General features: G+C 40.4%; 2 protein-coding genes across 4 annotated transcripts in view; both read left to right on the top strand.

Annotated features, from left to right (window-relative positions):
* EPRS1 (glutamyl-prolyl-tRNA synthetase 1) overlaps window positions 1-2,497 on the top strand; it is a 60,054-nt gene extending 57,557 nt beyond the window's left edge. For all 3 annotated transcript variants that reach the window (XM_081491963.1, XM_081491961.1, XM_081491962.1), the window contains 2 exons: window positions 1,961-2,025; window positions 2,131-2,497. In XM_081491963.1, coding sequence (XP_081348089.1) covers window positions 1,961-2,025; window positions 2,131-2,281 — 216 coding nt within the window. In that variant the 3' untranslated portion in view covers window positions 2,282-2,497. The remainder of the gene's footprint in view (window positions 1-1,960; window positions 2,026-2,130) is intronic.
* Window positions 2,498-12,603: 10,106 nt separating this feature from the next.
* The window catches only part of SLC30A10 (solute carrier family 30 member 10), a 36,688-nt gene continuing 22,068 nt past the window's right edge, over window positions 12,604-27,223 (top strand). Inside the window, exon 1 of the mRNA XM_081491972.1 lies at window positions 12,604-13,446. Coding sequence (XP_081348098.1) covers window positions 12,996-13,446 — 451 coding nt within the window. The 5' untranslated portion in view covers window positions 12,604-12,995. The remainder of the gene's footprint in view (window positions 13,447-27,223) is intronic.

Below are 27,223 nucleotides of genomic sequence, written 5' to 3' on the forward strand. Positions count from 1 at the left end.
CTCAGCAGATATTAGTGGAATCATATTCTAATATTAGATAAGCTGTTGGAGAGATTTCAACATCTGTCCTGGACCAGAATACAGTATTTTGGTTGTGTGTCCAAAGATCACACAGAGACCAAAACAACTGCTGTTTCTTGTATTCAGTAGTCAGTCTCACCCCCCATCTCACCTCTTGTTGGTCAGCTTAGCTATGTTGACTGACTGTCAAGCAAACTTTGAGGCTATTGTAAATAAAATTGGATTTACCAGGAGGGGAGAAGGAGGAAGGGATCTTTGGAACTTGAATGTAAGTGAGAGTTTCATTTTCTACCCTTTCCTGTTGGTATAAATGAAAAAAAATTTTTTTTATATGTCTAATTTGTAGGACTTGATTTTAGTAAATTTTTTGTAGGAGGTGGTCTTAATTGAGTGAAAAATAGATGTCATTTATATGTAACATATACTTGTTACTGTTGGCATAAATAAATCATTAATCTGTTGGTCATTATTACTATTATTACATTACTGTTTCTCATCAGTAACATTTCTGCTGAAGAGTTCAAGACACTATATATTGCAAAAGATTTTGTCTTTTTAAAGATTTAGAAAAAATGAAAAATAAAAAGGTAAAAACCTTTCTATGGCTGAATAAATCGCCTAAAAATGTATATTCTCCTTTCACATTAATGAATTATGTGCATAAATAATAAGAAATTTCAGGTCTTATCAAAAATTTTGAGGCTAAAAAGAATTGAATCTTTTTGTTTTTGTTTTTCACAAAATTATCATTTATGAGTCCAAATACATCTAATAACAACTTTGGTTGAATTTGTTTACATGCTTTACCATTTTAAATTAAAAAAAATTTTTTAGAAGTATCTTTTCAAGTCTTAGTGATTTTTTTTTCCTTAGTGCAAAGAAATAAGACTACTTACTGTAAAATTTGTTAGTGTTCTAAAAAATATAGCTTTGTGTTGTTCATTAACAAAAATAAAATTTCTAAGAAACTAAATTTAGATTTATTATTGCAGTCTTTGTAATTGGGTTAATATTTATATCATTGCATAATTAGAGACTGATTAAAGTTTTCCCCCCTTTCTGTCTTTTAGAATAAATTTTAAATAATACTTTTAAGAACGTACAGTTTTTTCATGCTTTTTGTTTGTGTAAATGCTAATGATTTAGTGAGTTTCAATACAGGGAATTAACTTTGTTAGTTCAGCTCTTATATCTGTAGGTTTGTTTTTCCTTCTGTTTTCATTGCACAGTTTCTACATTTAGATTTTACACTATTAATTTATATATCCAATAATTAATTTTATATTATTTGTATATAAAATTAAAATTATATACTTAATTATATGAACTTCCTTGGTGCCTTAGACAGTAAAGAATCTGCCTGCAATGCAGAAGACCTGGCTTCCATCTCTGGGTCAGGAAGATCCCCTGGAGAGAATGGCTACCCACTCCAGTATTCTTGCCTAGAGAATCCCATAGACAGAGGAGCCTGGTGGGCTACAGTCCATGGGGTCACAAAGAGTCGGACAGGACTGTGTGACTGACACTTTCTTTCACTGAAAATCAGTTTACTATTTGTCTTCTCCATCCTCCTGATAACCACGGAGCCAGGTAGAGTAGGCGGCAGTGCAGACTTGAAATGAGGATGATTTGAAATTCACTTTTTGTTCCTTCTCTTCAGCACTATGTTGCAGCCAGTTTATTTGGTCACTTAAGTGTATTACAAAGATGTCTTTGTTATGTGCAGATGTTACATGAAGTGTGGGTTTAGGATAGTGGAAAACGTTTCTTTCCTATCTCGGGCATCTCTGAGCAAATTTCTTAGCAGGCTTGCAAGGTGTCATGGCCTGAAAAGGGCTGGGAGGCCTGTCCTTTTTGCTTGCAGGTTTAATACAGAACTCAAATGTTCCTTTTATAGAATAGAAGGAGTTGTAAATACTGAACATTTTTTTCTTATTAGATTGTTCAGATTCCATTCTGTGGGGAAATTGACTGTGAAGATTGGATCAAAAAGACCACTGCCAGGTAGGATAATTATGTTTAATGGATAAAACCTATGAGGTACTGCAATGAAACAGAATAGAAATGTATGGCATAAACGAATGGATTTTTTATTTGTTTTTAATTCAGGGATCAGGACCTTGAGCCTGGTGCCCCGTCGATGGGAGCTAAAAGCCTGTGCATCCCCTTCAAACCACTCTGTGAGCTGCCGCCGGGGGCCAAGTGTGTGTGTGGAAAGAACCCTGCCAAGTACTACACCTTGTTCGGGCGGAGTTACTGAGGCATAAAACAAAACCCCAGCTCCAACCCTCCTCACTTTTTAAAAAAAAGAATTGATACTAATATCTTCCCAGATAGAGACAGTTTTATGATTTTTTTTAAAAATAGAAGTTCTAAAAGGAAGTCACATGAGACAAATACCTATTCTTATGCCTAAATCAACAGTGGAAAAAAGACTTTTCTGTAACCAGCCCCAGTAATAAATATCATGAACTAATACTGTTTCATGTATTCATTTGTTTCTGAAATACCTTAATTCTGTGCCACAGTTACTCTAACCGTTCTGCTCCATGTAGCCCTCTTGTTTCAGACCTTGCACCCCCAATTTCCCGTTTCTTCCGTGTTGGAGTGCTTCCTTTTCGTAACTCCTTGGAATTTAAAATTGCCCTTAATCTTTCTGTTTAAAAAGTAAAATACAACCACAGATGTCCCAAAAGAGATTTCTCTTGAACTTCTCTTTCCCTCTTGTTCTTCCTGGTTACTGTGGGATCTTTAAAACACCAGTCATGATTTACTAGAGTGATAAGCCCTCCTCACCTCTACTTCCAACTTTGTGCTTTTACTCACTCACCCTGCTCCTGCGCCTGCCCACTCCCCCTCCCCGCCCCACACACATCTGTTCTCACAGAGGTCACACTGCCACTTCTGCCCAAAGCTGACTTCTTAGTTCCTTGTCTTACCACATCTCACTGCTTTAGCTCTGCTGCTAGAAAACATTGCTCTTCCCCCCCGCCCCGCCCCCCACTAAAATCACTCTCACGATTTGCCCTCTTGCTTTTGGCTCTTTCTTTCTTTGCTTTTAAAAATGTATTTTATTATTTTTTGGTTGTGCTGGGTCTTTGTTGCTGTGCTCAAGCTTTCTCATTGCAGTGAGCGGAGCCTATTCTGCGTTGTGTTGCTCAGGCTTCTCATTGCGGGAGCTATTCTTGTGGAGCGTGGGCTTTAGTAGTCGTGGTGTGTGGCTCTGTGGTGTGCAGACTTCAGTAGTTGTGGCACACAGGCTCAGTAGTTGTGGCTTGTGGGCTGTAGAGCGCAGGCTCAGAAGTTGTGGTGCACCGGCTAAGTTGCCCTGCAGCACGTGGGACCTTCCCAGACGAGGGATAGAACCCGTGTCCCCTGCATTGGCAGGTGGATTCCTATCCACTGCACCACCAGGAAAGTCCATCTTTTTCTTAGTCACGTGTCTTCCACTGGCTTCCTTTCCTTGGCCTGCTTGTTACGACATCGGTGTGCTGTGTCCATACTTGGCCCTCTTTTTCTTTTAAGAATTTTTTTCTTTTTAATGTGGACCAGTTTTAGTCTTTACTGAGCTTGTTACAATGTTGTTTCTGTTTTGTGTTTTGGTTTTTTGGCTGAGAGGCGTGCGGGGTCTTCGCTCCCCTACCAGGGATCTGTCCTGTATTCTCTACGTGGGAAGGCGGAGTCTTAACCACTGGATTGCCAGGGAAGTCCCTGGGTACTCTCCTTTTCCTTAATCAGCCTCATCTCATCATGTGGTTTCAAATAGCATTAATAGGATGATGACTCCCAACAGTTTTCTCTCCCAGACTGAGCTTTAGCCCTCCATCCCAACTGCATGTTGGGTTTTCTTGAGTGTTGGATCAACATTTCAGGTCAACCTGTCTCAAAAACCTCATTTCACTCTACTCCCAGACCTGTTCCTCCTACGTACAGTATTTCCTGCCTGAAAGATTAGCATTACGAAAATGGATGTAGTCACTTAAACTAGAACCCCGAGTGTCCTCCTGGTTGGCTCCTCCAGCACCCCATCAGCCACACTCAGTGGGCTGTGAAACCTATTCCTGTTACTTCTGATGTTTCTTGGGTCCCTCCTTTCACAGATCAAGGTCACCTCTTTACCTGTTACCTCTCGCACTGATCACTGTACTGGCCTCCAGTTTCATCTCCAGGCCAGACTATTCCACATTCCCACAGGTGTTTTTTTCTTTTTTCCTAAAGTAAAGTATGTTGAGACTTTTTTCTGCCTTAAAATCCTTTTGTAGCTCACCATTGCTAACAGGATAATAAAATGTAGTCTCTTTCCATTCAGCCTACGTGTCTAGTCTCCTCTTCAACCAGTCTAGTAGAGTCCTTTGCACCTAACCATTTGGGGTTCCCTATAAACCGCATGCTGTTTCTCACTTCTGGCCCTTTGCCTGCAATGCCTTTCATTCCCCATTTCTCGTCTACTTGGTCTATCTCCTTATTTCAGAGCCCTGCTCTATCTAGTATGTTATCCCACTTGGTGGTGATAAATATAAAGGGAAAAGTTTCCAAAAAGGACTTGAAATTTGAGCTGTGCTTTGAAGGGTGAGTAAAATTTTAATAAACAAAAGAGGAAGGACATTCTAGGCAGAAGGGAAAACGTATACAAAGCCTTTCAAAGTATCTGCTGTGCATGAGAACACAGCAAAACTATCCTGAAATGGTAAGAAATTATCATAGGAAAGCAGATTACATAGAACACGCTTTCAGATGCCTAGCTTAATGAGATAGGTATCTGAGCCATACTTTTGTACTCAGAATTATTATTGACATATGGCAGTTCAGGATGTTTTATCTTGCTTTTCTACTCTTAGTAGCTGTATAAACTTTCTATTCCTTCAGCTGAAGGAGAGAAGTCTAATATCTATATCATAGTTACTCTACCTCATAAAGTACTCAGAACAACACTGAGCACATAATAATAGCTAGTGTTAGTTATGACAGTGAGGCAGGGTCACTTGGAAGTTGCTCCTGGGATATATAGCTTTAGTTAACAGTAATTACCTTGGTGCCTAGGAGTTTGTTTTTTGTCTGCAAATTAATAACTGCTTTAAAGCAGCAGTCCTCAACCTTTTTGGCACCAGGGACTGGTGGAAGACAATTCTTCCATGGACCAGGGAGTGGGGGATGGTTTCAGGATGATTCAAGCGCATTATATTTATTGTGCACTTTTTGTTTCTACATCAGCTCCACCGCAAATCATCAAGCATTAGATCTGGGAGGTTGGGGACCCTTGCTTTGAAGCACAAGGTGTCTTTTTGTTTGTTTTTGCCAGTCCCTGACAAAAGCCTGAAAAGTAGATCAAAGACTCTGTAACCACATTTTGTTCTGTGGCTGTTTTGGAGGCGGTGGCCATCTCTGACACACAGACAGATAGATCCCATGCTATTGTTTGAAGCTTCAGACAGGCAAAACCAATCACAGGAAAGCTTGACCTTTACTGTTTTAAAGAAATGCTCACTATTTAAAGGAACTCTCCAGTAAGCAGTTCTGTTAGGAAAGGAATCCTTAACCCCAAATCTATGTGTGGTGAATTGGCTGTTTTCTTAAATTGAGGTTTAGCTAAAATATCAAAACTCTTCCAAATATCTTAAGCACAGTGGTGCTTTTCAAGAAAGTGTGTCAACCTGACTACAAACAATATCCTTTTAGAAGCAATCACTATTTTTTACTTGCAGACTGCAGTCACTAGCTAGATACATGACTGACAGGAAAGTGATCGTGTGCCTGATATGCATGGTTTTCAAAAAGAAAACAAAGAAGTCAAGGTATATTTACTGCAGGCACTGCTCCCTGCGATTTCTGTTGTAGATCACATATTAGTAAACTCTAGTTCATCCGTGATAGTGTGTTTAGAATAGTTCCTAATTATGCCAGTAAATCACACGAAGCCTTCATGAAAACTGGACAATAACAGCAACTCATTTGGCTGCTAGTGGCGAGGTCAGCAGCAGTGGAACACTCCATAAGACAAGCAAAGAGGCATTATGATTTGAGAGTCTGGATATACCACCCTACTTATATCTGGTTTTCATTATAAATATTAGTCATCTGCTATATAACTATATAACTTTTCCTACTTTTTTGATAGTTGGTGATTTTGCACTGATACATGAGTGAGATAAATGTATAAAGCTGTAGATTTAGCTGTAGAGTTCTTTTGTATTTAAGTTGCAGTCATTGTCTTCTATGTTAGTGTGCCGAAAGCAAAAACATTTATTTTTTATTGAAGGATAATTGCTTTACAGAATTTTGCTGTTTTCTGTCAAACCTCAACATGAATCAGCCATAGGTATACATATATCCCCTCCCTTTTGAACCCTCCCATCTCCCCCCCTCCCCCGCCATTCCACCCCTCTAGGTTGATACAGAGCTCCTGTTTGAGTTTCCTGAGCCATACAGCTATCTATTTTACATACAGTAATGTAAGTTTCCATGTTACTCTTCCCATACATCTCACCTGATCCCCTCTCCCCATGTCCATAAGTCTATTCTCTATGTCTGTTACTCCATTGTTGCCCTGTTAATAAAAGGAAAAATCTTTTTCTCCCTACACTGAAGGGCTTCCCTGGTGGCTCAGTGGTAAAGAATCTGGTTGTCAATGCAGAAGATGTAGGTTCGATCCCTGTGTCGGGAAGATCCGCTGGCAGTCTGCAGTCCATGAGGTCGCCAGAGAGTCAGACTCGACTTAGCAACTAAACAACCAAAACATATAACTATGGTGTTCAGCGGCTGTCAGGAGCATCAGGAATTGGGGGAGGCAGCTACCCCTACCCTGTTATTTTCAAACATATCTTTGGCTCTTTGTCATTTTTACTATGTCTACAGAGTGCTAGCCATTTATTCTTTAATAAATTGAGTGCCTGCAATGTACGAAGTGTTAGAGCAGACAGTAGAGAGTTAAAAACATGTTTTTTCCTCTTCTTGGCTCCATCTCAAAACTGTTCTATTTTAGATAGAAAATCAGGCTATCAAGTGGACAAGGAGATGGATGGAGGCTGGGAGGCCACTGCCTAGTGACCAGTGACACTGACACGTCATGAGATGATCCCTGCTGGTAGTAACACTGAGAACAACCCTGTCGTTGAGATGACAGCAGCTGGAGAATGAAACTCACCCCATTCTGCCATACCATCAGGCTTAGAATAACAGGCACAAACACATGTCTGCGGCTCAGTAGGTGAGGTTAAACCAGTAGCTTCGTTCAACTTGACTGAAGAAGAGCTTGGAACATCAATAGTACTGAAATGATATAAAAAGATTCTATTAAATAAGTCTCAGATGATACAACTCTATTGGCAGAAAGTAAAGAGGAACTGAACAGCCTCTTAATGAGGGTGAAAAAAGAGTGAGAAAGCTGACTTAAAACTCAACATTCAAAAAACTGAGATCATGGCATCTGGTCCCATCACTTTATGGGAAATAGATGGGGAACAAGTAGAAACAGTGACAGATTTTATTTTCTTGGGCTCCAAAATCACTGCAGATGGTGACTGCAGCCATGGAATTAAAAGATGCTCCTTGAAAAAAAAGCTGTGACAACCCTAGACAGTGTTTTAAAATGCAGAGACATCACTTTGCTGACAAAGGTCTGTATAGTCAAAGTTATGATTTTTCCAGTAGTCACGTACGGATATGAGAGTTGGACCATAAAGAAGGCTGAGCACCAAAGAATTGATGCTTTCTAATTGTGGTGCTGAAGAAGACTCTTGAGATCCTTTGGTCAGCAAGGAGATAAAACCAGTCAATCCTAAAGGATTGGAATTCATTGGAAGGACTGATGCTGAAGCTGAAGCTCTAATACTTTGGCCACCTAATGTGAAGAGCCAACTCACTGGAAAAGACCCTGATGCTGGGAAAGATTGAGGGCAGGAGGAGAAGAGGATGACAGAGAATGAGATGGTTAAATGGCATCACCAACTCAATGGACATGAGTTTGAGCAAACTCCAGGATATATATGGTGAAGGACTGGGAAGCCTGGTATGCTGCAGTCCACGGGGTTGCAAAGAGTTGGACACAACTTAGCAACTGAACAACAATAACAACAAAGTCTCATGTAATAGAGATCACCAAAACCAAATTTTGTGATTAAGAAACACCTGTTGAATGAGTCAGGAGCTTGGGGTTTAACAGACTGGTGACAATGTTAACACTGACATTACTTTACATGTGCTAAATATGTAATTGGCTTCTAAGGTGGCACAGTGGTAAAGAGTCCACCTGCCAATTCAGGAGACAAGGGAGATGCAGTTTTGATCTCTGGGTCAGGAAGATCCCCTGGAGTAGGAAATGGCAATGCACTTCAGTATTCTTGCCTGGAAAATTTCATGGACAGAGAAGCCTGGCAAGCTATAGTCCATGGGGTCACAAAGAGGCGGACACACCTGAGCATACACTTGCATGCACACAAATACGTAATTGTACTATATTTCCTTCCTTCCTTCATTTTCACACTCTTCTGAACGATTATTTCAGAGCTTTTTTCCCTTCAGATTTTCAGTACTTCCCCTTTCTGACTCTTGGTTGATCACGTTGATGTCTATTTCACTAAGAAGATAGAGACAATGCGAACAGACCCACAGGAACTCCCACCATATGTTCCCCACTCAAGTATCCACATTTCCACCTTCTCTGCTATTTCAGATGAGCCGTTGTCTTTTTTTTTAATTTATTTTATCATTTATTTTATTAAAATATAGTTGATTTATAATATTGTGCTGGAGAAGGAAATGGCAACCCATTTCAGTATTCTTCCTGGAGAATTCCAGGGACAGAGGAGCCTGATGGGCTACAGTCCATGGGGTCACAAACAGTTGGACACGACTGAGCAACTAACACAAACAATATTGCATTAATTTCTGCTATATGTTTATTAAATGACAGTTATATACATGTCTTCATATTCTTTTCCATTATGGATTATCACAGGATATGGAATATAGTTCCCTGTGCTATACAGTGCTGTGCTTAGTCACTCAGTCATGTCCGACTCTTTGTGACCCCATGGGCTGTAGCCCGCCAGGCTCCTCAGTCAATGGGGATTCTCCAGGCAAGGATACTGGAGTGGGTTGTCATACCCTCCTCCAGGGAATCTTCCTAACCCAAGGATCAAACCCAGGTCTCCGGCATTGCAGGCAGATTCTTTACTGTGAGACACCAGGGAAGCCCAAGAATACTGGAGTGGGTAGTGTATCCCTTCTCCAGGGGATCTTCCCAACCCAGGAATCAAACCAGGGTCTCCTGCATTGCATGCAGATTCTTTACCAACTGAGTTACCAGGGTAGCCTATACAGTGCTATACAGTAGGACTTTGTTTTTATCCATCCTATATGTGTTTACATCTGCTAATCCCAAACTCCCAAGCCTTCCTTCCCCTACTCTCTCTCCCCCTTGGCAACCACAAGTCTGTTCTCTATGTCTGTGAGTCTGTTTCTGTTCTGTAAATAAGTTCATTTGTATCATTTTCATATATTCTACATATAAGTGATACATGGTATCTGTTTTTCTCTTTCTGACTTACTTCACTTAATATGATAATCTCTACATCCATCCATGTTGGTGCAAATGGCATTTCATCCTTTTTTATGGCTAATATTCCATGGTATATATAATATATACCACATATTCTTTACCCATTCATCTGTCAATGGACATTTATGATGTTTCTATGTCTTGGCTAGAGTAAATAGTGCTGCTATGAACATAGGGGTGTATGTACCTTTTTGATCATAGTTTTGTCCAGATATATGCCCAGGAAAGGGATTGCTAGATCATATGGCAATTCTGTTTTTAGCCTTTTGAGGAACCTCCACACTCTGTTCCATAGTGGCCGCACCAGTTTATATTCCCACCAATAGTCACACTCCCTTCAGCATTTATTATTTGTAGATTTTAAAATGATGGCCATTCGAAACTAGTATGAGGTGGTATCTCATTGTAGTTTTGATTTGCATTTCTCTAATAATTAGCAATATTGAGCATCTTTTCATGTGCCTGTTGGCCATCTGTATGTCTTTGGAGAAATGTCTATTTAGGCAGATGAACATTCTTCTCATAGCAGAGGGCAGCCCCTCCACTTGTGCATTAAAGCTCATCCCCTCTGGCTGCCTCGATGGTAACACTTCAGCAGCTCTCTCCATGTATCATCACATCTTTCTCTGCTGGATCTTTCCATCAGCTTAAAAATGTGCTGTTACCTTCCCCAATCTAAAAATACCCTTTCTTGTCTCCATATTCCTTTTGCTTTGCAATTAAACTCCTTGAAAGGATTATCTGTACTTGCCATCTCCAATTTCTTCTCTCTGTTCTCCTGAGCCCAATCCATGTTGTTGTTCAGTCACTAAGTTGTGTCCAACTCTTTGCGACCCCATGGACTGCAGCATGCCAGGTTCCCCTGTCCTTCACTATCTCTCAGAGTGTGCTCAAATTCATGTCCATTGAGTTCGGTGATGCTATCTAACCATCTCAGCCTCTGCTGCCCCTTCTCCTTTTCAATCTTTCCCAGCATCAGGGTCTTTTCCAATGAGTCTGCTTTTTGCATCAGGTGGCCAAAGTATTGGAGCTTCAGCTTCACCATCAGTCCTTCCAATTCTGGGTTGATTTCCTTTAGGATTGACTGGTTTGATCTTGTAGTCCAAGGGACTCTCAAGAGTCTTCTCCAGCACCACAATTCGAAAGCATCAATTCTTTGATGCTCAGCTTTCTTTATGGTCCAACTCTCATATCGGTACATGACTACTGGAAAAACCATGGCTTTGAGTAGATGGACCTTTGTTGGCAAAGTAATGTCTCTGCATTTTAATACAATGTCTAGGTTTGTCATAGCTTTTCTTTCAAGGAGCATCTTTTAATTCCATGGCTGCAGTCACCATCTGCAGTGATTTTGGAGCCCAGGAAAATAAAATCTGTCACTGTTTCACTTCAGTTTGCCCTCTAGCTAAGGTCACCAGGGGCCTCCATAAGGTTAAATCCAGTCATCATTTCCAGGCCTCAGTGCTTCTTGTCCTCTCAACATTTGACCCAGATAGTTTTCTCCTCTTTGAAACACATTCTTTCTTGAATACAGTAGTCCTGAATACTGTACTCTCCTGGCTTCCCTTTCATCTTTCTCATCCTTCTCTCTTATCTACTTGTGTCTTCATTTTGTATTTCCTCTCATTTCCTTGGTTATCTCTGGGCCGTCTTTTGACTTCTTAATCCATGTATTGTCAACTCTCAAGTTCATGTATTCCCAGCCTATCCCCATCTCCTCTGAACTCCAGACTCCCTTATTCAATTCTCTACTTCACCTTGGATGTCTAATAGATAAACCAAATGACAACATTTCCACCTCTTGCTCCCACACTATTCCTAGAGCTGTCACCTTTGTTTTACCTTCATCTCACTTTTCAGTGTCATTCTTTTCGGCCAAAAACCTTAATGTCACCATGACTGCCATGATTATCACAATCTGGTTGTCTAGAAGTCTCACTGTTAGACTAGCAACTGAATTGGCAATAATTTATGAGATGCCAAGGAAATTATTAGGGCTACATCTAAGTAGTCATGTTTTAGTCAAAATCAGTGTATTAGTCTTAAGTTCTTCAGATAAATAGAACCAGTAGGATATGTATATAAATAGAGACTTATTAAAAGGAATTGGTTCCTGCCATTATGAAGGCTGAGAAAATCCCAGTGTCAACACGGCAAGCAAAGACCCAGGAGAACCTATGGTGTAGTTTTATTCTAAAGGCCCACGGGCTCTAGACCCAAGAAGAGCCAAACTTTCAGTCTGAGCCTGAAAGCTGGAAAAAGCCAATGTCCCAATTTGAAGGCAGGCAGTCGGAGGAATCTTCCCTTACTTGCAGGAGAGTCAGCCAATTTGTTCTGTTCAGGCCTTCAACTGATTGGATGAGGCCCATTCTCATTAAAGATGACAATATGTTTTACTTAGTCTACTGATTCAACTGTTAGTCCCACTCAAAAACACTTTCATGGAAACACTCACAATAATGTCTGACCAAATGTCTGGGCACCTGCAAACCCAGTCAAATTGACACATAAAATTAGCCATCACAGTCAGGCTTCAAATTCAGTTAGGATTGGGTATAGTCATTTCAATCTGTATTTCATTAAAGGATTGACTGTTGGCAGTCTACTCAAAACAATAGCAGCTACTGTTGTTTTAGATATTTGGGAACTGGTAAATCTTTAAGGCTTATAAGTGACAGAAGATAAGATTAAAAGCAAAAATGTCTTCTTACCTCAGTTAAATCAAGACATTATAATTTGGCTTTCTTCCTAAAACTAACTAGGATTATGTCTTTAGCTCCTTTAAAGGTATTATATCTTTCCTAAACACGAAGAATGTTTTTCTTGTCTTATTTATGGAAAGGATTTGGAAGTGGGGTGCTTGTTTATTCCAGATCAGCGGGCAAGGCAGAAGAAAAAAATCACCCTAGCTGTTTTTTGGCCCTCACTCACTGTAGCTCTAATCTCTGGATTAGTGATCCCTAGAATATTCCCTGTTTCATGCAGTAAACAGAATTCAAAGCCACTTACACACCAGGTTGACAAGATACGATTGTTTATGTAAAATGCCATAGCGATTATTGCAAACACGGAGTGTGGAATCTAGAAAGGCCATAGCCAAGCGTGAGTTTGTTCATGATTCAGACACAGAGACTCTTGACTTTTGTAATGATACACACACATGAGCAAAAGAAGCTCCTGCAGTTCATATCTGGAAGTTGGTGTCTTCTATTTCCATAAGTCCCCGCTCACGTGACATCTCTTGCTTAATTGCCCTTTAAACTGTTTTATGGCTTTATAGCAGCCTGTAAAAAGTGATTTTCAAATATGACAGGCGCTGAAAGGCTGAAGGGGAGAGCTACCCAGGAGCTGTGATCTCTACATCTGCTCCCCTAAGAGCTCAGCCTTCCCAGGAAAAGGAGAGGGACAGCAGAGCGCCATGGGGCGATACTCAGGGAGAAGTTTCCGTTTAATCCTCATGTGCGTTGTGAGCATGCTCCTTTTCGTGATGGAGCTAGTGATCTCCCACATAGGCAACTCCCTCTCGCTGACCTCCGATGCTTTTGCGGTCCTCTCCCACTTAGTCTCCATGATCATCGGTCTTTTTGGCGTCAGGGCCAGCAGTATACGGCAGCACCGGAAGAGCACGTTTGGCTTTCTCCGGGCAGATGTCGTGGGTGCATTTGGCAACTCCGTTTTCGCTGTCGCCCTGATGTTCAGCATCCTGGTGGAAGCTATCAAAAGGTATATTGATCCGCAGAAGACAGAGACGCCGCTGCTGGTTCTCAGTGCTGGCGTCATCGGGCTACTCTTCAATATTCTCAACTATGCCATCTTCTTGGACTGCTGTTACTGCGCGACGCGGGGGGCCCAGGGAGACGCCGAAGCAGGTAAACGCCTCCTCAGATGTAGTTTGGTCAGAGTCCTGCCGGGTGCTATCTTGGGGGCCGCTGGGGGTGCTGTGGAGTGAGGCCCCATTCATTCCATCAGTGTTTCGTTCCCCGAACTTTACTAAAGGTCTTTCTCCAAAGCGTCACATCCAGTCCAAAGTTCCTTATGAGCTGGGTGGCAGCCGGCCACGTAGGGGTCTTTTTTAGTAACGGGATGAAAAATGTGCAGACAGGTAGAATGATAAACCGTGGCCATAAAGGGAGTCCTTTGCCAGAAAGTGGATGTGCCACACAAAGCTGTCTCCTTTATTTAGTGACTCCCTTTTGTTTATCCAGATGTGACACAGCTGTGTTTGAATTTTAAAATAATATTTTAATTTTCTTCCCCCCCAAATGTTCAAAAACTACTAAGCTTCATAACCAGCTCACTTGGAGCAAAGGCTCAAAAACCATCAGTTAGGTGGATAGCCTCTTAAGAATATGTTCAAGGAATGTGATGTAAAATGCAGAAAGAAAAAATAAAGATGATCTAGTAAACTTAGCTTTATTTCTGAATCGAAATATTTGTATTTATTTATTGTAGGCATCTGTCTTGTTTGAGAAAAAAAAGAGCTATTTACATGTAAATCTTTAGGAGGAACTTAGGAGTGGGTACCAAACTCATTGGATTATCTGTCAAAAGATCAAATTAAATCTCAGAAGAGAACAATACATTGAAAGACATGAAATCCCAGAGATAAGTTTAGATGGAACCATATTTCTTTAGTGCTACAAAAGGAATTTTTAAAATATATGTTAAAAGCTTTTTGCAGAAGAGCAATTTTCAGTGCTTTTTAAGAAGTCTTATAGCATGAACAGACCAGGTCCAAATCATGGTTCTCCTACAAGGCAGCTGTCAAATTACTTCCCCTGGCTGTGGGCCCACCTGTAATCTGGAGTCAGTAAAGACTCAATGAGATTCTAAGTGCTTAGCACTTAATAGGTGCTTGGTATAGACTAGTTATTGTTTTTTAAAGAAATCACAATGTAAGTCTGAATTATGTGATCATCCAGTATCATTGAATTCTAATTGCTCATCTGGATTTTAAGAAATTTCAAGATTTTTCTTATTTGACACTGAAAAGTTTTCTGTCACTAGTCAGAGGGTCATGTAACTCAATCGGGGACCTTAGAGTAAGACTGCATTTTTTATTGTATTCCTCCTGTCTTTCCTGCCATTGTAAATTTTCCCAGCTGAGAGCAGTTCTATATTCTATCTCTGTCTAAATTTTCCTATTAGTAGAAAATGCATCTTGAAAACACCTATAATATGTGTTAAGTATAAAAGGGAACAGACAAGAAACTAGAGTCTGTATCTCTATTTGATTTGATGAATCAGTTAGGGCCTCATCTTTTGTAAAATATATGAGTTAACTTGAGATCATATGCCTTGTTTACCAGAGAAGACAATGGCAACCCACTCCAGTACTCTTGCCTGGAAAATCCCATGGACGGAGGAGCCTGGTAGGCTGCAGTCCATGGGGTCGCAAAGAGTCGGACACGACTGAGCAACTTCACTTTCACTTTTCACTTTTCACTTTCATGCATTGGAGAAGGAAATGACAACCCACTCCCGTGTTCTTGCCTGGAGAATCCCAGGGACGGCGGAGACTGGTGGGCTGCTGTCTATGGGGTCGCACAGAGTCGGACACGACTGAAGTGACTTAGCAGCAGCAGCAGCCTTGTTTACATCAGTCATCATGTACTGGAGGTTCAAGATCATAAAATTCACATATGTGATATAAGAAAACAACATTTATTGCTAAGTATAAGTTTAAGGCAAGGAGGCTGATCAAATCAACGGTTAGTATTGCCATTGCTAAACTTACCTTGTGTTTTTAGTTCTAATTTTTTCTTTACTTTTGACATATGATATTTACCTGCATATAGTAAAAACAATGTAGGCAAAGAGTTTGACTCCTTGACCAACATGAAATTTGGTAGATAACTATTGTTCTATTTTTATAAACTGAATTATTATCAGGTAGATCTTAGTTCAATTCTTGTTTGGGAAACAGTGATTTCTAATGTTTATGTTCATATTCAGATAAGAGGAGGCTTAAAGACAAATATTTTACCCTGACTATATGGGTTTCTACTGTCTTAATTCTAGAGTATCTATCTCCTTTTGAAATATTTGATGCTGTATAGTAGTCTACTTTAAATAATTATAATGATAGGTACTATACATACATATAGATGATGCTTTAAGATTCATATTCTATACTTAAATTATTATTTTAGGTACTATGCACACATGTAGCTAATGCTTTAAGGTCCATGTTCTATGTTAGAATTATTACTTTGGTAGCTTTTGGTATTACTGAATTCTTCTCTTAGAAATTTTAGAGTGTTTAAATCCTCCTAGTGATTTTAGGATAGCTACTTAGTGTCTTAGCATTTATGTTTCTAGTTACATATTTATCACTTTCCCTAAAACATATATTTTAATATCCTTCAAATTAGCTAAATAAACATAAAGAGTCTCATAAACTGACATTAATCCAATTGTCTCCTAGTCTAAGAAAAAATGTGATTAATCCATACATATTGATTTATACCAGGACCTCCTGGTATAAAATATGAAGAAAAAATGATTCTTGATTTCCAAAGATTCAACCCAAATTTAGGAATAAGGTTTTCTATATACTAAATTCTAACTCGAAGGGTTTTGAAGTCCTATAAACTAAAGAACTATTGTATCTCCTGGTTGAGTGATCAGAATCAAATAATCCATCACTTTTTTTTGGTGGAATGTGACCAAAGAGAATTTTTTACTTAGCAAGCCTTCAGTCTCTCCCAGTTCTGTGGATCTTTTACTTATTTTGTTTTATCTATCTGGTGTTGGAATTGATATCAGTTATATTTTATGTCTGAGATCATAGAAAGGTAAAAAGACCACTAATTTATTCTAAATGTGAACAAAACAGAATGTATGTACTGTTAAGACTTGAAAACCTCTCTGGTATTCATGGAGTAAGATACATTGAAGAATTGGACAGGCAGAGGGAGTCAGAAATTTTAAAAATCACCCGGGAGTAAAGAATGTCTGGAAGACTAAGCCGAGACTGGGATTGTGGAAGCCTTATACCAGTATCTAGCCAGTGGGAGACCATCCCCAACAGGAAAAAAAGATAGTGGAACAGATATTTTCAGCTAAAGAAGAAGGAAAAGGAAAAAAGTAAAACTTGCAAGCACAAAAGAAAAAAACAAACAGATTTAAGGTTCAAATTTGGATGGCTATATATGTGAGATTATTAGAAGGAAGAGAGTTATAAATGTGTTTGAAGAAAGGGAAGAGGAGTGAAAACAAGTCAGTTCAGATCCTAGGAAGTACAGGGTACCCACTACTTTCTTTCTCTAGACTTAGGAATGAAATTTGCTTTGTTTGCAGTTTTTCCTATTTCTTGTTTACTTTATTAGATTTTCCTTGACTTTCCCCTTATCTTTCATGTTTGCATTTTCTTTTCGATTGTTTTTCATGTTTGAGTTTTCTTTAAAATTTAACAGACAGAACTCTCTTTGCCTTGACTTGTGTTTGAACAATACTTTGCCTTACATTGGTGCCTCAGAGGGTAAAGAATCTGCCGGCAATGCAGAGACGAGGGTTAGATCCCTGGGTTGGGACGATTCCCTGGAGAAGGGAGTGTCTACCCACTCCAGTATTCTTGCCTAGAGAATTCCATGGACAGAGGAGCCTGGCAGGCTACAGTCCATGGGGTTGCAAAGAGTTGGGTACGACTAACACTTGCTTTACACTGGCTTTTATTTTAAACCAAAAGTAATTTTGTGCAGCTCTGTCTAGGATGGGCTTGCCATTTACACAATTTATGAATGACACATTTAGGTCTGAAATATCTATTTATCACTAAACATTTTTTAACCAAATGCCTTCCCTGTGAATTTATTTTCTTAAATTTTGTTTTGATTTCCAAACTGCATTGTTGCCCTGTCTCTTCCTCTCTTCGCCCCTCTCTCTCATCATCTTTCTGGCAGTATATTTCCCCAAACAACCTGCTAGGGGCAGTGACAGCCTAGTAATCAGCAAAGTTCGTTGCCAGGGAGGCTTTTAACAGGCTGCTGATTGGCTGCTTTCCCAAGCTTCTCATTAAGTATGAGTGCTACAGCCTAATGGAAACATTTTACAGAGAGAGTCCTGTAGACACTGAAAGCCAATAGGGTTTGTTTTCCTTTAAGGGTACATTTTATCCAGAGACAAGCAAAGTAGGCAGGGCTCTGAGGGTTTAGGAGGGGCAGGGAGGAATCGGCTGCCTCCCTCCCAGCAGTAAGTACCACGGAATAAGTCAGAGATCAGAAACTGCACAAGGGAAGGTGGCTTTTCAAACTGGAAAGGGAAAGAAGATTTTCCAGGTATTGGTTCCCTGGGTTCTCTTTCTACTTTGGAGGCAGGATTGGAATGATCGGGCATTTACAATAGTTATTAAATGATTTTAGGAAGCATGATGTTTAATTCCTAGAAGCTGTTACTTTGCCATTTGTCTATATCTGACATAATTGTTTTCCAGGTGTTTTGAACAATTCACTTCTGCAGGAGCACTCAGTGTACACACACCTGTCACAGATCACAGCATCTCCCCTAGAGCAGATGCTTCACAGATTACCTTAGGTCTCTTTCTGTACATTCAGGCCAGCTTGCTTAGCCTCTCACTTCTCTTGCTGCCCAGGGACGGGGTTCTGGGTCAGTTACAGGGAATGAGTAAGAAAGATTAAAGGAAGACTGAAAACTGTATGCTGTTTCACGTTCGTGAAATCAAATTCAACTGAAGAGAAAAAAAACAAACACAAGATAAAGAGACCCGTTCCTTGTTCTCAGCCATATTCTTTCAATATGCAGAGGCCACTCTGACTGACTCCTGAGGTAAATCTTAATGAAAACCAAAGTCTTTCTTGACACCTGTGAGTCGTCAGGCGCTCTGAAAGTGTGGGAGGATAACCCCAGCAGTGTATCACATATGTTTGGAGAATTATATGTTTTGTGAAATAATTAGCAAGAAGGAATACTTGGTGTTTGTTTTTTCCAGATAAGGAAACAAAAACTGCGAGTCAGGACCACAACCATGTAGCGAGTGAATGGTGGTGGACAAAGAACTACAAGGCTAAATCTAGGGCTTTAATTATAAACCTACTCTGCTTGACCAAAGAAAGAAAAAAAATTAACGAACAGTGAAAGATTATTTGGAAATAATCACAAAATGGCATGTCAAAAAGTACGAAAAAAACAAAAAACAAAACAAAACAAAAAGTACGAATCAGGGAATTCCCTGGTGGTCCAGTGATTAGGGCTTGGTGCCAAAACAAAAGTGTAAATCAATACTCCATAGGTAGAATCCTAATTCCAGTAGCTGAATGATCTCCAGAAAGTTACTTCAAGTTACTAAACCTCAGTTTCTTCATCTGTAAAGTGGGTAATTATCTATCTCGTCAGGACATTGTGAAGAGAGTATATTCTGTGTGTAAATTCCTCGACATGGCGCTTGGTGGCAGTGGTTGACAGTGATTGTCCAAGGGCTGCAGAGACAAGAATAAAGGTCGTGTTTTAGTTCGTCCCTCTGTGGACAAGTCCTTGCCTGCTCCACATCCATAGACTGGCGGCCAAACTCATCCTGGCCAACACCCACAATGGGTTGCTGTTATTCATGCTTATGATCCATATAGATCCATCACCATTTCTGGCCGTGCCATGTGCCATGTGATCAGTTGTGTCTGACTCTGAAACCCTATGGACTGTAGCTCACTAGGCTCCTTTGTCCATGGGATTCTCCAGGTGAGAATACTGGAGTGGGTTGCCATGCCTTTCTCCAGGGAATCTTCCCAACCCAGGGATCGAACCAGCGTCTCTTACATCTCCTGAATTGGCAGGCAGGTTTTTTATCACTAGCACCACCTGGGAAGCCCATCTACATGTATATATGTATATATGTATCTATAACTCAGGATGATTTGCCTTTTCAACATTTTCAGTTTACTTTTCCAACAAAGTGGAGTAAAAGTAAACTTATTATTTTTTTTCTTTTGGTCAGATGCTTACAGGACATGAAGAATATATTTATTACTTTTTGCCTTCTTCTTGCTCTTTTGTGGAGACAGTAGTCACTGTGATTTATATAAATTCCATTGTGTATAACTGCCTCTGATGATTATGACAAATACTAGTCTTGTCATCATTTTTTTATAAGAGCCAGTGGTATCTAGAGACTCCTTTTTCTTAAAAGAATGTCTTCCACAGTCTGTCCTGATATTTATTGTCTACATCTGAGTTGTCTCCAGAGAATTTTGAATGAAGTAATTTTTGATGAAATATATCTGGGCTCTTGTTCTTTGTCTGCTGTGACAACGCTAAAAATGTATCAGCCCAATAGACAATGGAAAGAAAATGATAGTCCTTGACTCAGGCCAATGAGAACTAGTGGTTGACTCCTTAGACAGAAGAGCAGCCAAGAAGTCCGGTTGAAGGAGGAACTATCTGGACAGACCACTTGTTTTCTGTCTAATTCTTACCCTGAAGAAACCACCTTGAGATTTTGCAGGAGAGAAAAGAGGGGAGCCGGCAACCAGCTCTACAGCTCCTGACCAGTTGATTAATGACATTGTTGGGACTTTATGAGGCCAATAAATAATGTCCACTCATGAGCCTAGAACTAACTGAGAGCTAAGGGAGCAAAGGTAGTCAGATGGCAATAAAATTTGTAGCTCTGTTTTTGATAAAGGCTTGAATTGAAAGGTGGACCTTTGATGTCCCAATAGCTTCCTAATAATTATCTCAGCAGTAAACATACCCATCATCTTCTTCAGGGCCCAGCTCAACAATGGGAGGCACAGATGTGGGCCCAGGAGCAGAGAGGATGGACACTCCAAGGGGCAGATAGTTCAAAGGATAAAACCTGGAAGGGGCTGAGCCAGGCTTCTATTCCTTCCACTAAACCCACCAAGGCTTCCCTGGTGGCTCAGCTGGTAAAGAATCCGCCTGCAATGTGGGAGACCTGAGTTCGATCCCTGGGTTGGGAAGATCCCCTGGAGAAGGGAAAGGCTACCCTCTCCAGTATTCTGACCTGGAGTATTCCATGGACTGTATAGTTCATGGGGTCGCAAACAGCTGGACACGACTGAGTGACTTTCATTAAACCCACCAATAAAAGGAGACCTTCTCACCCTAGGAGTGACTTCTCGCATGGAGAGGGAATGAAGGGGTCAGTCAGAGCCAATATGGTGGTCTCCTCAAGGAAACATAAGACCAGAGGAATCATCTTCCCCCCCAGTACTCTCCAACTTTACATGCCCTTCACTGGGGGCTTTCCTTGACCGGCTAGATAGACCGTTATCAGGAGAGTATTGATGTTGGTATTCATAAGGCCTGCATCTCCTAAAATAACCACTTTTTCCTTTGGGTATAATCCTTGGGTCCAGTGTTTGGTAATTTTGAGACCCATCTCCTTAATGACTAAAATGGATTAGAACAGTAAGTATATTAGTTCAGTAAGTATATTAGTTAAATGAATACTGAGGCCTCACAAATGTTAAGAATTGCTCATTAGAGACTGCAGAGTGATGTGAAATGATAGCATCAAGATAACTCTCTGGCTAGGAGGAGTAGCGGTGCCTTGTATTGGGTTTTTAATCTCAACTAATGTATTTTTCATTTACAGTGCCTTGATCTTTATTTTTACTTCCATACCTTCTCTTATTCCCATATATTAAATATTTTCAGTTTATTTTCTGCATCTTGTATTTTTAACATCTGCAACTTTTGAATGCTCGATTCTGCTGTTTATTATTTTTGCTGCCTCTCTCGAAGCGGTTTGCTTCTTCATGTTTTGTGAGTTTCATGATGTTTTATTGTGAACTCATGATCAGTGGAACTTTCTTTGAGGGAATTTTTTGAGGAAGATTGTAAATACATTTTTCCACAGAAGATTTACTTTTCTTTTCATTGGGTCCCTGAAGCCATTAGCAGCTGGTGAGCAATTAAAAAATTCTTTGCTTGAGGATGATGATTATAGTGAGAATTTAGACTGCATTCCCACATGAAGGCCAGAGGAGGATAGTTCCAACTTTCCACAGGGAAAATTTTTCTCTCTACCCCAAACCAAGTGGGAAACATGCAAGTTTTCATGCTGTCTCTTTCGAGGCAGTGAGTTTTTGTGTGTTTATTTTATTGCTTGTTTTGACATTGAGCTTTATGAGGGGATCTCTGATCTCACTGTGCCTGGATCAGTTTTGTCTCTCACACAGTTGTTAAAATCCAAGGCGAGATCCTTTGTCTTTGTTGGGCAGACATCCTTAAGTCAGGTTCTGGCTTCAACCCACCTTTCTGGATTTGGGCTTTCACTTCATTGTTTGACCTCGAAGTCAATAATGTCCTGCCACACTTTTTAAAGAGTTCAAAAAGCTTGACGGAAGCACATAGTATTAACCCAGAGCTAGAGCAGTTAATATAGGTAAATTTCAATTCCCAGAACTCAGCACTTAACATAAGCCATGCCCTCATTACCACTTATAAGGATCATAGCAGAGACTCAACAGTGTGAGGAGAAAGGGTGACTGACAGAGGGAGTCGTCTTGGTTTCTGCTTCTCTTAGAGGTGGGTCAGCATGTGCCAGCGGACTTGGCTCTGCCAGCAGACCTCACAACAGGAGGTTAACTATGATACCAAGAATTTTGTATGTGGAAAACACATTGCATTCTTTTCCAGGAAGCAATGTTTCAAATATTCCTACCTACTTGAAGAGTAGGCAAAGACTTCTGAGGCTCCAGGTTTTATTTTTCTTCCCAGTCAGTGTGTGTGTGTGTGTGTGTGAGAGAGAGAGAGAGAGAGAGAGAGAGAGAGGGAGAGAGGGAGGGAGGGAGGGAGAAAGAAGGGGAAGGAAGGAATGGAGAATGCAAGCAAGCAACCCCCTGGATTCCATTTCCATCTCAAGCTCCTATTACCGCCCTGTCTGCACTCTCAGTCCTGTGTCTCAGGGGTTGCTGCCACCACCTCCGTCTCCAGAGCTGCTAAGGCCTGTGACTTGCTTCCTAAGGAAGCTTCTCCCTCGATCCCATGTTGGCTTCGGCCTGAGGGTCGTTCTCAGTAGATTTCTTAGCTGAAGCTGTCTGAATGTTGGAAGCTTGTCCTGTTGCCCCTGCTCCTGCTTTCCGACCCTCCAGCGACTGCCTTCCCACAGCCCCTGACTGACCTTCCGGCCCAGTCTTCTGTTCTGAAGTGTGGGAGGGGCTTCCAGGGTTTTCCTTGCTCTCTTCCTGCTCTTCTCTCAGAAGGCTCAGTTGAGTTGTTCATGGTTTCATGGTTTAATCAAGTTCTTTAAAGTTGCTCCTTTTATTTCTACTCCACATAAGGCTGGTGTTTTTGCTGGACTTTCCCCCTTTTATTTGGTCCTTGTTTTCTGGGTCAGGCATTTATTTTTCCAACATAGTTTTTTTTCACTTATCACAGTGAGAGAAATGAAGTCAGTGTTTAGGGGCCTGCCAAAAACAGCTGTTTTCCAAACAAATCTCTTCAACTCTCACCTCTCTGAGTTGGACCATCTCACTTGAAAAGCATTTTCCAAATAAGCCCAAAGTCTAAGTTGGGCAAGGACTCACACTATTGTGTTCTTGCCTTGATCCCCTTCATTGTGTCTCATCCTCCTTTTTCCTGTCCTAGGTGTCCTAGTTCTGTCTGTTCCTGACCAGTCCTGCAGGATGCAGGGAAACCCCCACATCCATGATAACCGTTTTGCTTTGAACCACGTCTAATAATAGACCCCATGGACTGTAGCCCGCCAGGCTCCTCTGGCCATGGAGTTCTCCAGGCAAGAATACTGGAGTCAGTAGCCATTCCCTTCTCTCAGGGATCTTCCCAACCCAGGGATCGAACCTGGGTCTCCTGCATTGTAGGCAGATTCTTAACCATCTGAGCCACCAGGGAAGCCCAATAATACGTTAAATATTCTATGCTAATCTTCCTAGTTTCTCCTCTCAAATAGCTCCAAATTGTATAGAAATTTTGGATGGCTCTGCCAATCTTTACATGGTGGTTCCTTGTCCTACTTAACTGTGTAACAAACCATCACAAATAGTGGCATAAAACAACAATCATCTGATGATACTATACTCAGGATTCTCTGGGCAGGAAAGCACACAGTGGGAATAGCTTGTCTGAGGCCTCAGCTGGGAAGATTCAAAGGCTAAGTGTAGCGAGGTGATGGCCGGAGACTGCATCACCGTATGTCTGGCTCCTGGGCTGAAAGGACTGCTTACTGGATCACTGACGCATGCCCTCGCTGTGTGGCTTGGTTTCCTCACAGAGCATCGCCTCAAGACATCGTCTGTGGTGGCTCAGGTTTAAGACATGAGTGTCCCATCAAACAAGGTAGATGCCTCAATGCCTTTTCTGGCCCACACTCAGATTGTATGGGATACAAGCAAGTGAGAAGATGGAAGGAGTGTCAAGCCCTCAGACCTGTTTCTGAATGGAAGGAGCGTCAAGGTCTGCCTGTGAGAAAACATGTTGAATGGGAGATAATGTTGTGGCCATCTTTGGAAAAAAGGCTCTGCATAGTCTGCCCTCCAACTACAGTTCATATCAGTTCTATATGCAAAATCACTCGCTGCTCCCCAGAGCCTTGCTGTCTTATCCCATGGGGTATCCGCTTCACGTTCAGGCTCTTACTCAAGGCGAGGGCAAGTGAGGCTCCTCAGGGGCTTTTTAGATATCCTCTCCTCCATCTGAAGATCTATGAACTAAAGAAGCAAAGAAAGGGCTTGCCCTCCACATCCCCAGCACACGACAATGGGACAGACATAGGATAATTGCTGGATTCCCCAGTTGCTTTTATTTCAGATGGTATAGAAGCTTTAAGAGGATGACTTTTTTTTTTTTAAACTAGACTTCTATTTTTTAATTTTTAAAAAATGTATTTTATTGAAGTATAGTTGCTTTACAATATTGTGTTAATTTCTACTGTATAGCAAAGTGATTAGTTATACATATACATACATTCTTTTTTCATATTCTTTTCCACGATGGCTTGTCACAGAATATCAGATATAGTTCCCTTTGCTACACAGCAGGACCTTGTCGTTTGTCCTTCTCATGTGAAATAGTTTGCATCTGCTAACCCAAACGCCCAAGCTATCCCCCTCCTCAGCCTTGGTAACCATAAGTTCGTTCTAAGGATGATTTTGAATAGCTTCCTGCCTCTGGTTCCCTCTGGGGCTGGTGAAGTGCATTCCCCGATGCCAGTCAGCCATCTGGTGTCTTGCCTTCCTGTCTCTGAAAGATATCTTTGGTTCCCATTCTGATCTAATCTAATCCCCTCTAAGCATATTTAGATAGATGTGCATCTCCTTTTCTTCTTTGCATCTGTCTAGCCTGAAAAAAGCTCTCTCTTCCTCTTGCAATTTCCCTGCAGTTTCTGAGAGCAAACTACTCTCTCTCCCACTTTCTTTGCACAATAAGACTGAAGCATAAGTAAAAACAGTCTTATAAACTCATGCTTGTGAAGGCCCATTAGCATATCCCTGCATCTATAATAACAATCATTCTTCTGTAGGTGATAAGCAGCTTTGATTTGCCAAGGTCAAAATCCTTGCTGGCTCACTCTTGAGCCAGTCTGTGTTTGTGTGTGTTAAGTCACTGAGTCATGTCCAACTTTTTGCGTGTCCAATTGTGTAGTCGTTTCCAACTACAACCCATGGACTGAAGCCCGCCGGACACCTCTGTCCATTCTCCAGGCAAGAATACTGGAGTGGGTTGCCATTTCCTTCTCCATGACAGGCTAATAGCACAGCTCTAAATTCGTATCAGAGCTGCCTCCTTCTCATGGGCTATAACACAAATGTTGACAGTATTTCTCCCTATCAACAGCCCAAAGTGGTGTGGACCACTACCTAATTTTTATCTTTTTTTGTCTCATGCCTTTATCATTTAAAAAAGTCACCTCAATTAAAGCATCTTTTAAGTTTTAATGTATTCTAAAAAATCTTAACAGAAGAGAAATACATACTTTTGGGTAAAAAAAATACCTTTGAGTTATGAAGTGTTACAAATATATAAATTATATAAATAATAAATAAATAAATAATAATAAATAAATAAATTATATAAATTCATCAATGAAGAACTGATTTGTACAGATTCCTCAGCTACCTGGAGAAGCAATTTCCTTTTGAAACGTTATCATGTTTATAATATGCTCAGCATGTTTGGAGCTGGGCTGATCATGAGAAAGCATCCTTTGATGATGTATTTGCAGTCTGAAGACAGGTGCTGTGCAGAAAAAGAGCCACCTCTTCTTTTGAGTAAGAATTTGGTGCCTTGGACAAGATGTCTGCTCTTTTCTCTGAAGGAAACATCATCTCTTGTCAAGGAGAACTGAAAAATGAAAACAATAACAGCTGGTTTTTCAATTTCTAAAAAAAATACTTTTTTTAGTTTCTGAGCTAAAGACCAATGTAAAAGAATTTAGGGTGTCATAATCAGACTTTATGAATTGTAGCACATCAAGGTCTGTACCAGTAGATGATGAACTTTAAAAAAAGTTCTTTCACTTGTTTAGAACAAAAGAAGTGTTAAAAATGATCAAATTTTAGTATAATGTGGGTGCAAAGAAAGTACACTGAAGAGTTTGATGCCTCGACAGTATTTCTATTCTATCATTTACAGATTGTGCAATCTTAGGCAATTTATTGGGTTGGCTAATTAATTATTGTGTTTTACCATAAGATGTTACAAAAATCTTAAAATCTTTAGGGCTTTAGGTTCCTGACTTACAAAGTAAATGCAGACATGTATTTGCATAAAATATTCCTTGTTTTATTGTGCTTCGATTAATTGCTCTTGGAAGACAGATAGTGTGTATTTTACAAATCAAAGGTTTGTGGCAAACCCTGCATTGAAGGAAGTCTATTGGTGCCATTTTTCCAAGGGCATTTGTTCACTTTGTGTCTTTGTATCACATTATGGAAATTCTCAAGGTGTTTCAAATTTTTTCATAACTACTGTATTTGTTTTGGTGATCTGTGATGAATGATCTTTACGTTACTACCATGACTCAGTAAAGGCTCAGGTAATGATTATAATTTTTTAAGCAATAAAGTATTTTTAATCAAGGCATGTACATTTTTTTTTAGACATAATGCTATTGCAAACTTTACAGACCACAGTACAGTTTAAACATAACTTTTAAATGCACTGGGAAACCCAAAGCTCCTGTGATTCACTTTATGTGATATTCACTTTATTGAGATGGTCTGGAACTAAATCTGCAGTATCTCTGAAGTCTGCCTGTACTTACTTTATGGGGCAGTTATGAGGATGAAGTGAGATAATGACTATAAAGTGCTCAGGACAGGTTTGGGCAGAGAATCACAGCTCAATGAACAAAACTATTGAAACCTTGTAATTTATAATAGCTGTAAGATATAGTCTAAATTTTTGGCAATTAACTTAGATTATATATAATCTATATACATATAGATGTGTTCGTATATATACACAGACACAAACTATATATATGTATGCGTGCATGCATGCTAAGTCTCTTCAGTCATATCTGACTCTTTGTGACCCATGGACTGTAGCCTGTCAAGCTCCTTTGTCCGTGGAATTCTCCAGGCAAGAATACTGGAGTGAATTGCTATGCCCTCCTCCAGGGGATCTTCCTGACTCAGGGATTGAACCTACATCTCTGGCATCTCCTGCATTGGCAGGCGGGTTCTTTACCACTAGCTTCACCTG

Source organism: Giraffa tippelskirchi, chromosome 5 (genome assembly GCF_054371585.1).
Source record: "Giraffa tippelskirchi isolate mGirTip1 chromosome 5, T2T-mGirTip1v1.2.pri, whole genome shotgun sequence".
Classification (NCBI taxonomy): domain Eukaryota; kingdom Metazoa; phylum Chordata; class Mammalia; order Artiodactyla; family Giraffidae; genus Giraffa; species Giraffa tippelskirchi.